Genomic DNA, 14046 nt, shown 5'->3' with positions numbered 1-14046 from the left:
TACTTACCTCACATGCTGTTCGTGTACAGGGAGGTACTCCAGGAATCTACCAGGTTTTCACCTTTTGAACTGTTATATAAAGGACGGGTAAGGGGGCCCCTGGACCTGATGAGAGATGAATGGGAGGGGAAGGCCACTCCTGATGGAGAGTCACTGGTGATGTATGTCCTGACTTTCCAGGAAAGACTTGCCGAGCTCATGGGCCTGGCCAGGGAGAATCTGGCCCGAGCCCAGAGGAAGGAGAAGGTCTGGTATGACCACATGGCTCAGGCCCGTTCCTTCGCCACCGGGGATCAGGTGATGGTTCTCATCCCCGTGAGGAAAAACAAACTACAGGCCACCTGCGAACATCTCTTCAAGGTTGTCAAGCAACTGAATGAGGTAAACTATGTGGTGAAGCTGTCAAACCGGGCACATCACCGTCGGGTGTACCATGTGAACATGATGAAACCATACTATGACAGGGGGAATGTGATGTTGGCCATGTGTGGACATTGGGAGGAGCAGGGAGATGACCCCTTAGTAGATCTATTCCCTGGGACAAAAGCTGGTTCCCCCCTGGAGGCGATTCCCCTCTCTGATCAACTGACCCCGGGCCAGCATGCTGAGATCAGAGGGGTGCTGTATCTATACCGACAGCTGTTTTCCAACCAGCCTGGACGCACTAATTTGACTGTTCACTGGGTGGAGACCGGGTCACATGCCCCTATAAGATGCTCCCCTTTTCGGGTCACTGGTAAAACTGCCCAGGATCTAGAAAGAGAGGTCAAGGAGATGCTGGCTTTGGGGGTGATCCAGCCGTCTTCCAGCCCTTGGGCCTCGCCAGTGGTGCTGGTCCCCAAGAAGGATGGGTCAATCCGGTTCTGTGTGGACTATCGAAAGCTCAATGCCATCACCGTATCTGATGCTTACCCCATGCCCAGGCCTGACGAGCTCCTGGACAAGCTGGGAGGTGCTCGGTACCTCACCACTATGGATCTTACCAAAGGCTACTGGCAAGTGCCGCTGGACGCAGATGCCAGGCTGAAATCGGCCTTTATCGCCCCTCTGGGGCTCTACGAGTTTCTGACCCTGCCCTTTGGCCTCAAGGGAGCGCCGGCCACCTTCCAGCGCCTGGTGGATCAGCTACTGAAGGGGATGGCGGGTTTTGCCGTGGCGTATATTGACGACATCTGTGTCTTTAGTCAGACCTGGGAGGGTCACATGTCCCAGGTTAAACAAGTGCTGAACCGACTCCGGGAGGCTGGGTTAACAGTAAAGGCTGAGAAGTGCAAGGTGGGGATGGCTGAAGTATCTTACCTGGGCCATCGGGTGGGGAGCGGCTGCCTGAAGCCGGAACCAGCCAAGGTGGAGGTGATCAGAGACTGGCCTGCTCCCCAAACCAAAAAGCAGGTCCAGGCCTTTATTGGGATGGCGGGGTACTATCGAAGGTTCGTGCCCCACTTTAGTGCCATAGCCGTCCCCATCACTGAACTGTGCAAGAAGGAGAAGCCAGACAAGGTGGTCTGGACCGAGCAGTGCCAGCAGGCTCTCCGGGCGCTGAAGGAGGCTCTGGTTAGTGGCCCAGTTCTGGCAAACCCAGATTTTGACAAACCCTTTATGGTGTTCACCGACGCCTCAGACATGGGACTGGGGGCGGTGTTAATGCAGGAGGATGAAAAGGGGGAGAGACACCCCATCGTGTATCTGAGTAAGAAGCTGCTACCCCGGGAACAAAGCTACGCGGCCATCGAGAAGGAATGCCTGGCCATGGTGTGGGCCCTTAAGAAGCTAGAGCCATATCTCTTTGGGCGACACTTCACCGTGTACACCGACCACTCTCCCCTGACCTGGCTGCACCAGATGAAAGGAGCCAACGCCAAGCTCCTGAGGTGGAGCCTGCTCCTGCAGGACTATGACATGGACGTGGTCCATGTGAAGGGAAGTGCCAACCTGATAGCGGACGCGTTGTCCCAGAGAGGGGGCCTTGAACTTCCCCAGGTCACTGGGCAGAGTGACCCCGCTCAGTTCAGTCTCGAAGTGGGGAGAGATGTGACGGAGCAGGGAGTGGGGGGATTGACCTGGGGATGTCACAGGGGAGTTTTACTGGGACTGTCTGCATGGGGGAGGGGAGAGCAGGGGGTGACGTCACTTGAGGGATGATATCTGAGCCTGTAACCTGAGCCAGGAGGCGGGTTGGGGCCAGGTGACACCTTTGTCTGAACTGGACAAAGGCTGGGGGAGGAGCCAGGGGAAGGCTGGGTGAGACGGAGGGGGGTTCAATTTGGAGCTGGCTGGGAGAATGGATAGAATCCCAAGGCTGGGATCTAAGCTCCCTTCCCTCACCCCCACCCCTTGAGGGACCTGACTGAGGGGTCCTGGTTGTACCTACAAGCCCTGCTTGGAACTGTGTTCCTGTCATCTAAAAAACCTTCCATTTTACTGGCTGGCTGAGAGTCCCGGTGAATCGCAGGACGTGAGGGTGCAGGGCCCTGACTCCCCCACACTCCATGACAGAGGCCCCTGACCTGAACTCAGCCGTTGAGAGCAGTGCTGTGCTGGGCTGTCAGCGGATTCCCTGTGCCATGGGACTCGCTCTGCCTGTCCCCTGGGATGCTCTGTGCACAGCTGGTGTCGGGGTTCCCCTGAGCAGTCCATGTCTCCCTGCCCCTGAGAGGCCCCCAGGAGCTCCAGCTCTGTCACAAGCGGGCCGTGTAGTCAAGTGAGTTGATCTCATTGGATTCCAGCTGCCAGTGTCCCCAGGGTCTGTGTGGATCTCAGCCAATTCCCAGGGCCTGCGGGTGCTCAGGGTGGGGCTGTATGCAGGGGCTCGCTGGGGTGGCTGCTCTGTGGTTGGGACTGCTCAGTGCCACCCCCTTTGCTGCTCCCTGATTGTGCCAGTGCTCGTCAAAGCATACGACTCCACTAGCACCCGCACCAGGTGCTGCATTCCCACCCTGAGTTATTTCTGCTGCTCTGCAGCTCTCATTACTGTTCTGTCTGGCTCTTGGTTCCTTCAGAACGAGGTCGTCAGTGCTGCAGACAGCCGGCCCTTTCCCAGAGAACCTGTGAGCATTACACTGCTCTAGCCGGCCCTGACACCCCCGACAGGTCCCCTTGCTACACTGCTCAGCCCTTTCCCATGCAGCCCCTGCAAGATCCTTCTCACAGAGGGCCGTGCGAGGAGCCTCCAGACCTGCTGCTCTCCCCTCACGACATTGCAGACTGAGCGGGTCGCCCTGGGCGCTGGCAGCCCCTGCCCCATTGCTCTGCACTGCTTCCCGTGTGGGCTGGCCCCCAAGGGCCACTCAGCAATTCCTGTTTAGTTCCAGGCCCAACAACTCTGCGTTGCCTTCAGGGGCAGCCAGCCTGGGCCCTTCCCAGAGGCAACCCTGGCTCCCAGGAGAGGGCCCCCACACACGGGCAGAATAGGCTGTGACTGGGTCTGGCCTGGGGAAGCGCTGGCCTGGGGCCTGTTCCCATCACACGACTCACTTCAGCTGATGTCTGTGCTCTCTGGCTGCAGTCCCATGACCACGAGGCTTGGGTGGGCACTGTGCCCGGATGGGGATGGGGAGCAGCCGGGTCCTGTCCAGAGCATTATGCATGCACTGTCCCTCTGTGGGGCCTGGATACTTGGGCTGTGGGGGGAGCATCCCAAAGGGGCTGCTCAGGCTGCAGGGTGGCTGGCTCTCCACTGGAACTGAGTGACCCTGGTGCATGTGGGGGGACACAGCGGGGCCCGGGCCAAGGCTGCGCGTCGTTAGCCCACTCTGCTGGCAGACCAGCCCTGCTCCGTATGACCTCCCCCTGCCCCAGGTGCCAGGCAGGGCTGCCCCGTGCCCTCTTACTCACTGACCTGTGAACTGCAGCCAGGATTTCCCCTCTTTTCTCAGCACTCACAAAGCAAACAGGCAGAGGTGCCTTAAGTACATTAGAGACTGTACACCAGGGGGCTGGAAATTCCCTTGCACAGCGGTGATAATCCCAGTGCTAGTGCCAGGGTGTGGCTCCTCTTGCATGGGGGCTGGGAATCCCAGTGCTAGCACTGGGGCATGGATCCCCTGGCATGGGGGCTGGGAATGCCAGTGCTAGCACCCTGGCGTGGATCCCCATACACGGGGGCTAGGGGTGTGACTCCCTCTGCTGGGGCTCAGGGCACAGAGCCTGCTGCTCTGAGGCTAGTATCCAGCAGGTCTCCCTCCCTGGCTGCTGCCCAGTGACTTTAAGCAGTGGTGTTGTGGGGCTCAGGCTCCAGCAGGAGCAGGAGGGCTGCAGCCTGGGGGTGCAGGCTATAAATCCCAGTAGTGTCTAGGCAGGGGACTCTGGTGGAGAAGGCCAGGCCACACAGGGACACTGGCTGCTTTCCCTAGCTCTGTTCCCTGCAGCCGAGGCATGGCTGGGTGTCAGGAGTGGTCACTCTCCCCCCAGTCCCAGCAGTGCCTGTGCACCCCTCCCTGGGCGCTGATGGCCCGGGCAGCGGGCTCTGAGCCAGCTCTGGATGGTGCATTCGGAAGAGGATTTGGCCTGTCACTCATGTGCCCCCGAGAACCCCAGCACTGTCCTGGGCATCAGGGCTGTGGGTCCCCGATGGCTCCTGGCAGGTGGGGCCATGCTGGGGGTGGGGCCCCGCTCCCATGGGGTGCCTGGGGTGACTGGAGCTTGGGGCAGCCGATGCGGAGCTGGAGCAGTACCAGTAGGGTGGGTGAACCGGCGAGCCGGCCTGGTGGGGCTGCTGGCTGGGGGGAGGGGGTGACTGGCCCAAGCCCTAATCTCTCTGTGTTTCTGCAGGTGATGGGAACCCCAAGGAAAGCAGCCCCTTCATCAACAGCACAGACCTGGAGAAGGGCAAGGAGTATGATGGAAAGAACATGGCCCTCTTTGAGGTAGGGCAGCAAGCAGGAGGGGCCGTGGGGGGGCAGCGAGCAGGAGGGACCGTGGGGGGGGGGCAGCGTGGAGGGGGGGCACGACGGCTCAGGACAGGTACTTCGCCCTCACCTGTCGCTGCCCCTAACAGGAAGAGATGGACACCAGCCCCATGGTCTCATCCCTGCTGAGCGGCCTGGTGAACTACACCAACCTGCCGCAGGGCAGCCGGGAGCACGAGGAGGCGGAGAACAATGATGGAGCCAAAAAGAAACCTGTGCAGGTGAGGGGTTCAGCTCTGGGCTCCAGCACTGGCTAGCAGGGAGGGCCTGGGGGGTTCTCTGGGGCTGCCAGCATTGGAGGGGGTGCTGGGTGGGGTTCCCTGGGGCTGCCGGCCTGGGGCAGTGCCAGGGTGGGGTTCTCTGGGGCTGCCAGCGTGGGGCAGTGCCAGGGTGGGGTTTTCTGGGGCCGCCGGCCTGGGGCAGTGCCAGGGAGGGGTTATCTGGGGATGCCGACGTGGGACAGTGCCAGGGTGGGGTTCTCTGGGGCTGCTCTCACAGGCCGTTGGGCCATGGGTTCTCTCCCAAGGGGCTTGCCCCTGCATGTCAGTGCCAAACCATGGCACGCTCACATGGACATGGCCAAGGGAGTGGGCGAGCAAGAGGGATTGGCCCTCTCCCTGCAGGACTCACAGGCTTTGCACTGAATCCCTGGGTGAGGAGTGAGGCTTCCTGCCAAGGGGTCAGAGGCCCAGCAGCTCCCGCTTTGCTGGATCTGGAGGCTTCTGGTTTCCATTTGCATTTTCTGGGCTGAGTGAGGTTCTCTGCGGCTGTGGAAATTCAGGAATTAATTCCCATACTCTCACTTCCAGCTCCCTGGGGCTCTCAGGGCAGGTTCCATCTCTAGCAGGGGGGCCTTCCTCCATGGAGTGGGACCCTTCCCCATCTCCCAGTCCTTGCTGCAGTAGCAGGTGGGTGGAACGTGGCTCACACTGCTGCTGCCAAGTTCAGCAGGGCGCTACCATGGGCCCAGGTGCACCTGACCCTTCTGAGGCGCCCGATGTCTGATCGTTTCCTCCAGAGATCCCCAAGCACCAGGCTTTCCAAAGTGCTCTCGAACTGCCTCAGGCTATCATGGGCACAGCCACCCCAGGCAGCTCCCATGGTCCCTGCCTCCCTGCTACTGGCTTGCACCACCGGGTGGGCTGTGATTCAGCCAGGTACATTGCAATCCATGTGTGATGGTGCTGCCCGTGGGAGCCAGCTCAGGTCACTCAATTAGGGTGAACTGCAAACAAAAAGGGGCAGACAAACCCCATATGCTGGTGGATCTTCCAATACTTAGTTTACCAAGCCAGCCCAAAACAGCTTCTATAGTACCTCACTGGTTACTTAGGAGTTCAAACAATGCAGTTCCCTTAAAGTGCCCAGCCTTAGGCCTCCGTCCAGACACACGTCAGATACGATGATTCCTGAAAATCTTATCTCATCCTATAAAAGAAAAGGTTCTTCCAATCCCAAAGGATCAGCCACACACCCAGGTCCAATTATAACTTAGATCTTACCCAAAATATACGCTTATAGCCAATTCTTATTAACTAAACTAAAATTTATTAAAAAAAGATGAGAGAGTGCTGGTTAAAAGATTAATATACATAGAGACTTGAATTTAATTCTCGAGGTTCAGACACATAGCAGAGATGAGCTTGTAGTTGCCAAAAGTCCTTTTAGAAATAGTTCATGGATTATAATCCAATGTCCATATTCAGAGTGACTCCAGTCAGTGACTGGGGATCTCAATCCTTGTGGCTTAAGGTTCTCCCCTCTTGAAGCCCAAAGCAGATCTGAGATGAAGAAGGATCCTGTCCCAGGGTTCTTATACATTTCCAGCAGCCTTTTGGCCTGAGAAAACAATAGGCTTAACTCCCCTTCTCCCAAACATCCTGGCAATTAGCCCAGGGTAATTTATCCATTAAACAGTTCAGATACAGGTTACTACAACCTTCACAGAGACACATAGACAATAATACTATTTCACTCAAGTATCATCATAAATGTTAATATTCTTTTTTGATCTTTGAATCAAAGCTATAGTAATAGACAAGACTTGTCTGCTTATATCACAAGACCTGAGCAAAGACCTCCCCTTCTACCTCTCCCAATGCCCGCTGCATTTCAAAGCTCTGTTCATTTACAGTTCTTCCTAACCAGTCTCTAAAGTTCGGCTATGGGTCAGGTCAGTCTGTGAGTTAATTAACTCTTTCTGGCCCTGTCACCTATCAGTGAGATACTATATCACTCTCATAACCTCACACCATGGAGCTCTCCGAGTAGCCAGGCCCTAAGCGGGCAGCCCCGAGCCACCAGCACCGTGGGCTGCAAAGTATCAGAGCCAGGAGCATGTTCCATGTGTACTGCGCCAGCCTGTCCCTGTGATTTCCTGCCAGCTCCCTGTGTGAGCCGCCGCACAGTGAGGGGCAGCCTGGGCTGCAGCTGACACTGTTCCAACAGGGAAATGAACAGCTCTGATCCCCTGAGACTGAACCCCCCCGATGGCATCTCAGGAGCCCTGTGCAGAGGAGCAGGGAAGGAACAAAAAGCCCCACAGTTGTGCAGAGAGAGGGGTGGCAGAGGCCTGTCTCCAGCAGGGTGGCTGTAGCTGATCCTCTGCAGCAACCGTGTTTGCGTCCTCCTCGCCTTCTTTCACTCTCTCTCCCCGTCCTATTCCATACACGCCCCATGCCGAGAGGCAGGCGCTGCCCTGGCTGCTGCAGAGGACATGGTTTGCTGCCCTGGAGCTCCCTTGCCAGCTCTGTCTGAGCCCTCCCCTCTGAACCATTCTCCACAGCTGCCATGGGAGCCATGGAGCAAATGAGCCCCCCCCCCGTTTCTTTTGGTTCGTGACCCCCCACAGTTGTCTCTGCACCGGGACTCCAGGGACTTGACTCTCCCAGACAAATCTTTCCAAGAGGCCCTATGGCCTGTGGGTTAGCTGATGCTGCCTCCCTCGTGTCTAATGGCGCCGTGCTTTTCTCCGTAGGCTCCACGGATGGGCACGTTTATGGGTGTTTACCTGCCCTGCCTGCAAAACATCTTTGGGGTGATCCTCTTCCTGCGCCTCACCTGGGTGGTGGGAATTGCCGGCATCATGGAGTCGTTCTGCATGGTTGTCCTGTGCTGCTCCTGCGTGAGTGATGCCGTTATCCCTGCCAGGCTGTGCAGCCATCCCCCCAGGGCTATAAGCTCTGCTGTGCTCTGGCAGGACTGTCCTGTCCAAGTGGGGTTAGCCCAGCACTGAATGGACAGGCCTAGCTCATTTGTCTCTCCCTCCCTGTTTGGGAGCGGCAGGGAGGAATAATTCACCTCCCCTGTTTGCGTGAACATGGCTCAGCCTGGGAGTCAGGAAGCAGCCCCACTTCAGTGCTCCCCGGAGGGGGGCTGCAGCTAAAGAGACAGTGTCCCGGAGCACAGGAGCCAGGCAGCCCTGTTACTAGGGCACAAGATGGGAGCACTGAATGCCGACACAGCTGATCAGCCCAAGCCCATCACCTCGCTAGGAAACCCCCCACTCCACAAGCCTTTACAAGCCAGAAGCTGGAGACAGGCAGGAGTGTGCTGCTTGGGGGCCCCCCTGAGGGGAGCGGCTACTTCTTGGGGACTGCATTTCCTGGAATCAGAAACAGATATTCCAGTACCCGCTTCTCGTGGGCCGGCTCCGGCCCTGTGCAGAGCAATTAGACTGCTCTGCTGTGGGCCGTTCAGGCCGTGTTACAGCTGGGTGGAGATGGGGCCCTGCCTCCAAGATGGTGTCCCTCCCCCCCCCCCCCCCCCCATGCAGTAGGGTCGCCAGAGACCAGGAAAGCCTCATGTTAAAACCCTCTTTCCTGGTGCGGGCCATGCTGCAGGGCGACCTGCCCTTCCGTCGGCCCTCTGCTACCAATAGCCACGGCAGCCATTCCGGAGCAAGAAAAGCCTGGTCACATGCTGAGGGCACGTCTACACTTCGAAAACGGAGCCGATGGGAGAGAGGTGTCCCGGCGGCACTGTTAATCCGTGTCCCTGAGAGGCGGTAGCTACGTTGGTGGACTCAGCACTGTCTACACCAGGCTGGGCTGGCTCCAGTGTTTTTGCCACCTCAAGCAGTGAAAAAAACAAAAAAAAGCTGCGATCGGTGGCAGCTCTACTGCCGCCGCTTCGTTCTTCGGTGGCACTTCGGTGGCAGGTTCTTCCCGAAGGACCCATCGCCGAATTGCCGCCGAAGAGCCCGACGTGCCGCCCCTTCCCCGGGGCTGCCCCAGGCACCTGCTCCCTGCGCTGGTGCCTGGAGCCAGCCCTGACACCGGGGCCTAAGTCTGCATAACTGTGTCACTCAGGGCCGGGGATTTTTCACACCCCGAGCAATGTAGTGACCCCAACATAGGTCTGACGCGCAGAGCAGACCTTAGTGAGGAGAGCAGTCCTGGGCAGCCCTCCAACGCGCTGCAATCTGCCAGCCTCTCTTCTAAGGGGTCCCAGCTCCTTCCTGGTGGGTCACCCAGAGCACATTGGGCAGGGGCGGGCATGCTGGGACCCACAGCCCAGGGGTGGAGCGCCTGGGGAATAACCCCGGGGCTGAACTCAACTTCCAGGTCCGAAAACCTTTGCTCGTCCCCTGCCCCACGACAAATTGTCAGACTGGTGTCACTCATACAGGCAAGCACACCTTCCCGATTCCTGACCCCCCTCACTAATGACACTCCCCCAGGTCCCCTCCCGGGTGTTACTTTATTCCTGGAGGCACAGGAGGCAGCCTGGCTCCGAGGTGCCTCTAACATTGTGATTTTCCTCTCTGCAGACAATGCTGACGGCCATTTCCATGAGTGCCATCGCTACGAACGGTGTCGTGCCAGGTAGGGCAAGGGCTGGGCCTGGCTGCCCCTCTCCCCACTGCACATCATTGCCCTGACTGCATCATCAGGTGCTGCCTGCCTTTAGCAGCCTGGTCCTCCAGCCTCCGCCTCAGCCCCCCGCCCCCCACTCCACAGCTACGACCCTGCACGGCTGGGCAGGGCCGCATCAGGCAGAGCAGTCCTAGACCCCAAATCTCTGGTGCCCATGTGCTGAATTCTGGGCTTGTCTAACCCATGACAGAGGGTTCCCAGCCCGTGGCTCGCCCACCTATGGGCTAGTTACCCCCAGCCAGTGGCTCGCCCACCTATGGGGCTAGTTACCCCCAGCCAGTGGCTCGCCCACCTATGGGCTAGTTACCCCCAGCCAGTGGCTCGCCCACCTATGGGCTAGTTACCCCCAGCCAGTGGCTCGCCCACCTATGGGCTAGTTACCTCCAGCCAGTGGCTCGCCCACCTATGGGGCTAGTTACCCCCAGCCAGTGGCTTGCCCACCTATGGGCTAGTTACCCCCAGCCAGTGGCTCGCCCACCTATGGGCTAATTACCTCCAGCCAGTGGCTCGCCCACCTATGGGGCTAGTTACCCCTAGTCAGTGGCTCGTTCACCTATAGGGCTAGTTACCCCCAGCCATTGGCTCGCCCACCTATGGGCTAGTTACCCCCAGCCTGTGGCTCACCCACCTATGGGCTAGTTACCTCCAGCCAGTGGCTTGCCCACCTATGGGCTAGTTACCCCCAGCCAGTGGCTCGCCCACCTATGGGCTAATTACCTCCAGCCAGTGGCTCGCCCACCTATGGGCTAATTATCTCCAGCCAGTGGCTCGCCCACCTATGGGCTAGTTACCTCCAGCCAGTGGCTCGCCCACCTATGGGCTAATTACCTCCAGCCTGTGGCTCACCCACCTATGGGCTAGTTACCTCCAGCCAGTGGCTTGCCCACCTATGGGCTAGTTACCCCCAGCCAGTGGCTCGCCCACCTATGGGCTAATTACCTCCAGCCAGTGGCTCGCCAACCTATGGGGCTAGTTACCCCTAGTCAGTGGCTCATTCACCTATAGGGCTAGTTACCTCCAGCCAGTGGCTTGCCCACCTATGAATCTAGTTACCCCCAGCCAGTGGCTCGCCCACCTATGGGCTAGTTACCTCCAGCCAGTGGCTTGCCCACCTATGGGCTAGTTACCCCCAGCCAGTGGCTTGCCCACCTATGGGCTAATTACCTCCAGCCAGTGGCTCGCCCACCTATGGGGCTAGTTACCCCTAGTCAGTGGCTCGTTCACCTATAGGGCTAGTTACCCCCAGCCATTGGCTCGCCCACCTATGGGCTAGTTACCCCCAGCCTGTGGCTCGCCCACCTATGGGCTAGTTACCCCCAGCCTGTGGCTCGCCCACCTATGGGCTAGTTATCCCCAGCCTGTGGCTCGCCCATCTATGGGCTAGTTACCCCCAGCCCGTGGCTCGCCCACCTATGGGCTAGTTACCTCCAGCCAGTGGCTTGCCCACCTATGGGCTAGTTACCCCCAGCCAGTGGTTCGTTCACCTATAGGGCTAGTTACCTCCAGCCAGTGGCTCGCCCACCTATGAATCTAGTTACCCCCAGCCAGTGGCTCGCCCACCTATGGGCTAGTTACCCCCAGCCAGTGGCTCGCCCACCTATGAATCTAGTTACCCCCAGCCAGTGGCTCGCCCACCTATGGGCTAGTTACCCCCAGCCCGTGGCTCGCCCACCTATGGGCTAGTTACCTCCAGCCAGTGGCTCGCCCACCTATGGGCTAGTTACCTCCAGCCAGTGGCTCGCCCACCTATGGGCTAGTTACCCCCAGCCAGTGGCTCGCCCACCTATGGGGCTAGTTACCCCTAGTCAGTGGTTCGTTCACCTATAGGGCTAGTTACCTCCAGCCAGTGGCTCGCCCACCTATGGGGCTAGTTACCCCCAGCCAGTGGCTCACCCACCTATGGGGCTAGTTACTCCCAGCCAGTGGCTTGCCCATCTATGGGCTAGTTACCCCCAGCCAGTGGCTCGCCCACCTATGTGGCTAGTTACCTCCAGCCAGTGGCTCGCCCATCTATGGGCTAGTTACCTCCAGCCAGTGGCTTGCCCACCTAAGGGCTAGTTACCCCCAGCCCGTGGCTCGCCCACCTATGGGCTAGTTACCCCCAGCCTGTGGCTCACCCATCTATGGGCTAGCTACCCCCAGCCAGTGGCTTGCCCACCTATGAGGCTAGTTACCCCCAGCCAGTGGCTCGTTCACCTATGTGGCTAGTTAACCCCAGCCAGTGGCTCATACACCTATAGGCTAGTCACTCCCAGCCAGTGGCTCGCCCACCTATGGGCTAGTTACCCCCAGCCAGTGGCTCGCCCACCTATGGGCTAGTTACCCCGAGCCAGTGGCTCGTTCACCTATGGGGCTAGTTACCCCCAGCCAGTGGCTCATACACCTATGGGCTAGTTACTCCCAGCCAGTGGCTCGCCCACCTATGGGGCTAGTTACCCCCAGCCAGTGGCTCATACACCTATGGGCTAGTTACTCCCAGCCAGTGGCTTGCCCACCTATGGGGCTAGTTACCCCCAGCCAGTGGCTCGCCCACCTATGGGCTAGTTACCCCGAGCCAGTGGCTCGTTCACCTATGGGGCTAGTTACCCCCAGCCAGTGGCTTGCCCACCTATGGGCATTTTAATCTACCACTAGCTCTGTGCCAAAGTGCGCTGTCATTTATCTCAAGTGGCAGTTTTAGCTCCCAAGAGACCAGGTTCTGTGTCTGCAGAGAGCCAAGCCGTGGTACTGCTGCACGGGGCTGTGGTGTCTCTAACTACAGAGCCAGGAAGCCAGAGAGCAGCAGTCTAGTGCCAGCTCCACCCGGTGACACACTGTGAGTTGTGTCTCCCCCGGTGGGCTGCTTCGTCCCTCCTAGAGCCGGGCTGCACATCCGACGGGTGGAATGAGAGGGGTGTGGGCAGGATCTATGGCCTGTATGGGAGAGCCAGGGAGTCGCTCTGGGAATGATTTTATGCTGCAGCACATTGTATTGAGGGGTGAATTTGGATGTTGCTTATTGTTTGTGGTGTTTTTAGTGCTGCGCGCGGGTTCATGGGAGCTGTCCCTTTAAGAAGAGGGTGGGGAAGATTCCGGGGTTTGTTAGCAGACTAGGGCAGTGGGGGAGCAAAGCAGGGAGACCCCGGCTGGGTGAGCCCCCCAAAGGGCACTTGATCTTCCCAAACCCAAACTTTCCCTGTGTTCCATTAGTGCTCCAGGGAGTGGCTGGCTCAGGGAGTCACTGTCAAACCTCAGAGCCTTCCCCAGGCCCAGCTCAGCGGGGGTCAGCAGCTGCTCCCCTCATGTGGCCGGTCAGTGGCCCTGAGTGTGCTGGGTCTCAGTACCAGGCCCCACACCACACGCCCACCTGCCCGCTCTGCACTAATGGGCAGACTCAGCAGGGAGGCACAGAACCAGCTGGACCATGCAGTCTGGGCTGCCCCACATCATGGTGAGCCCCAGGCAGGGCATAGCTGCTGTGGGGGAAGCCAGCCCTCCGCTGCCTTGGAGATAAACTAGGGTGTCGCTGGAGGGCTGCATGTACCCCCAGTTCTCCTGAAGCTGGAGTTTATGAAATGTCCCCAGGGGAGCTGCACAGCCTTGGGCAGCCAAATTCACACTGGCTTGGCATGGATGTAAATGAACCACCATGGGCAGGGAAGAGAGGATCCGGCCACTGGGGATGGGCAATTTGCTGCCAGGAACATAGCGACACATCAGAGGGCCCAGAGAACAGCAAGAAAACGGGAGGTGGCTGAGTGAGGAGAAAAGACTAATGAACTGAATCTGCCATATGGTAACTGCTTGCAAAGACTGGTGGGGAGATTGTGGAGACCCCAGGGAGGGTGGCTGGGGGTCGGGGCATAGGGATGGGGGTTAGGTTGTCACAGAGTCCCCGGGCGATACTCTGGAACTGCTCCCCACAAAGCCAGGCAGGACTCTGGGGAGCCTCCTGTCCCTTGGAGCAGACTTGTTCAGGGCAAGAAGCTCACACGTCTTCACCTCCTGGGTCTCTCCTTGGAGCATTCAGCATCCTCTGCCCCTCCGTGCGCTTCCCACAGCGAGCCCACCCCAGCGGGGTCCTGGGGAAACCACCGGGCCCTGCACCCCCACTTTGCAGTCAGACATGACTCTCAGACAGCCAGTAAAACAGAGGTTTATTCGATGACAGGAACAGGGTCTAAAACAGAGCTTGTAGATACAGCGAACCAGACCCTCAGCCAGGTCCGTTCTGGGGGGCAGTGAGCCAGACCCCCACGTCTGCACTTCACTCCTCGACCCCA

At 58.8% G+C, this 14046-nt stretch overlaps 1 protein-coding gene across 1 annotated transcript in view; it reads left to right on the top strand.

Moving 5' to 3' along the window:
• Positions 1-14046, top strand: part of LOC115635101 (solute carrier family 12 member 5) — a 101699-nt gene that overhangs the window by 38427 nt on the left and 49226 nt on the right. The window contains exons 2-5 of the mRNA XM_030533386.1: positions 4771-4865; positions 4997-5128; positions 7885-8031; positions 9679-9733. Coding sequence (XP_030389246.1) covers positions 4851-4865; positions 4997-5128; positions 7885-8031; positions 9679-9733 — 349 coding nt within the window. The 5' untranslated portion in view covers positions 4771-4850. The remainder of the gene's footprint in view (positions 1-4770; positions 4866-4996; positions 5129-7884; positions 8032-9678; positions 9734-14046) is intronic.

This window comes from Gopherus evgoodei, chromosome 14 (genome assembly GCF_007399415.2).
Source record: "Gopherus evgoodei ecotype Sinaloan lineage chromosome 14, rGopEvg1_v1.p, whole genome shotgun sequence".
In the NCBI taxonomy this organism is placed as follows: Eukaryota; Metazoa; Chordata; order Testudines; family Testudinidae; genus Gopherus; species Gopherus evgoodei.
Note: the sequence above shows the minus strand (reverse complement) of the source record. Positions and strands in the feature narration are given on the sequence as shown.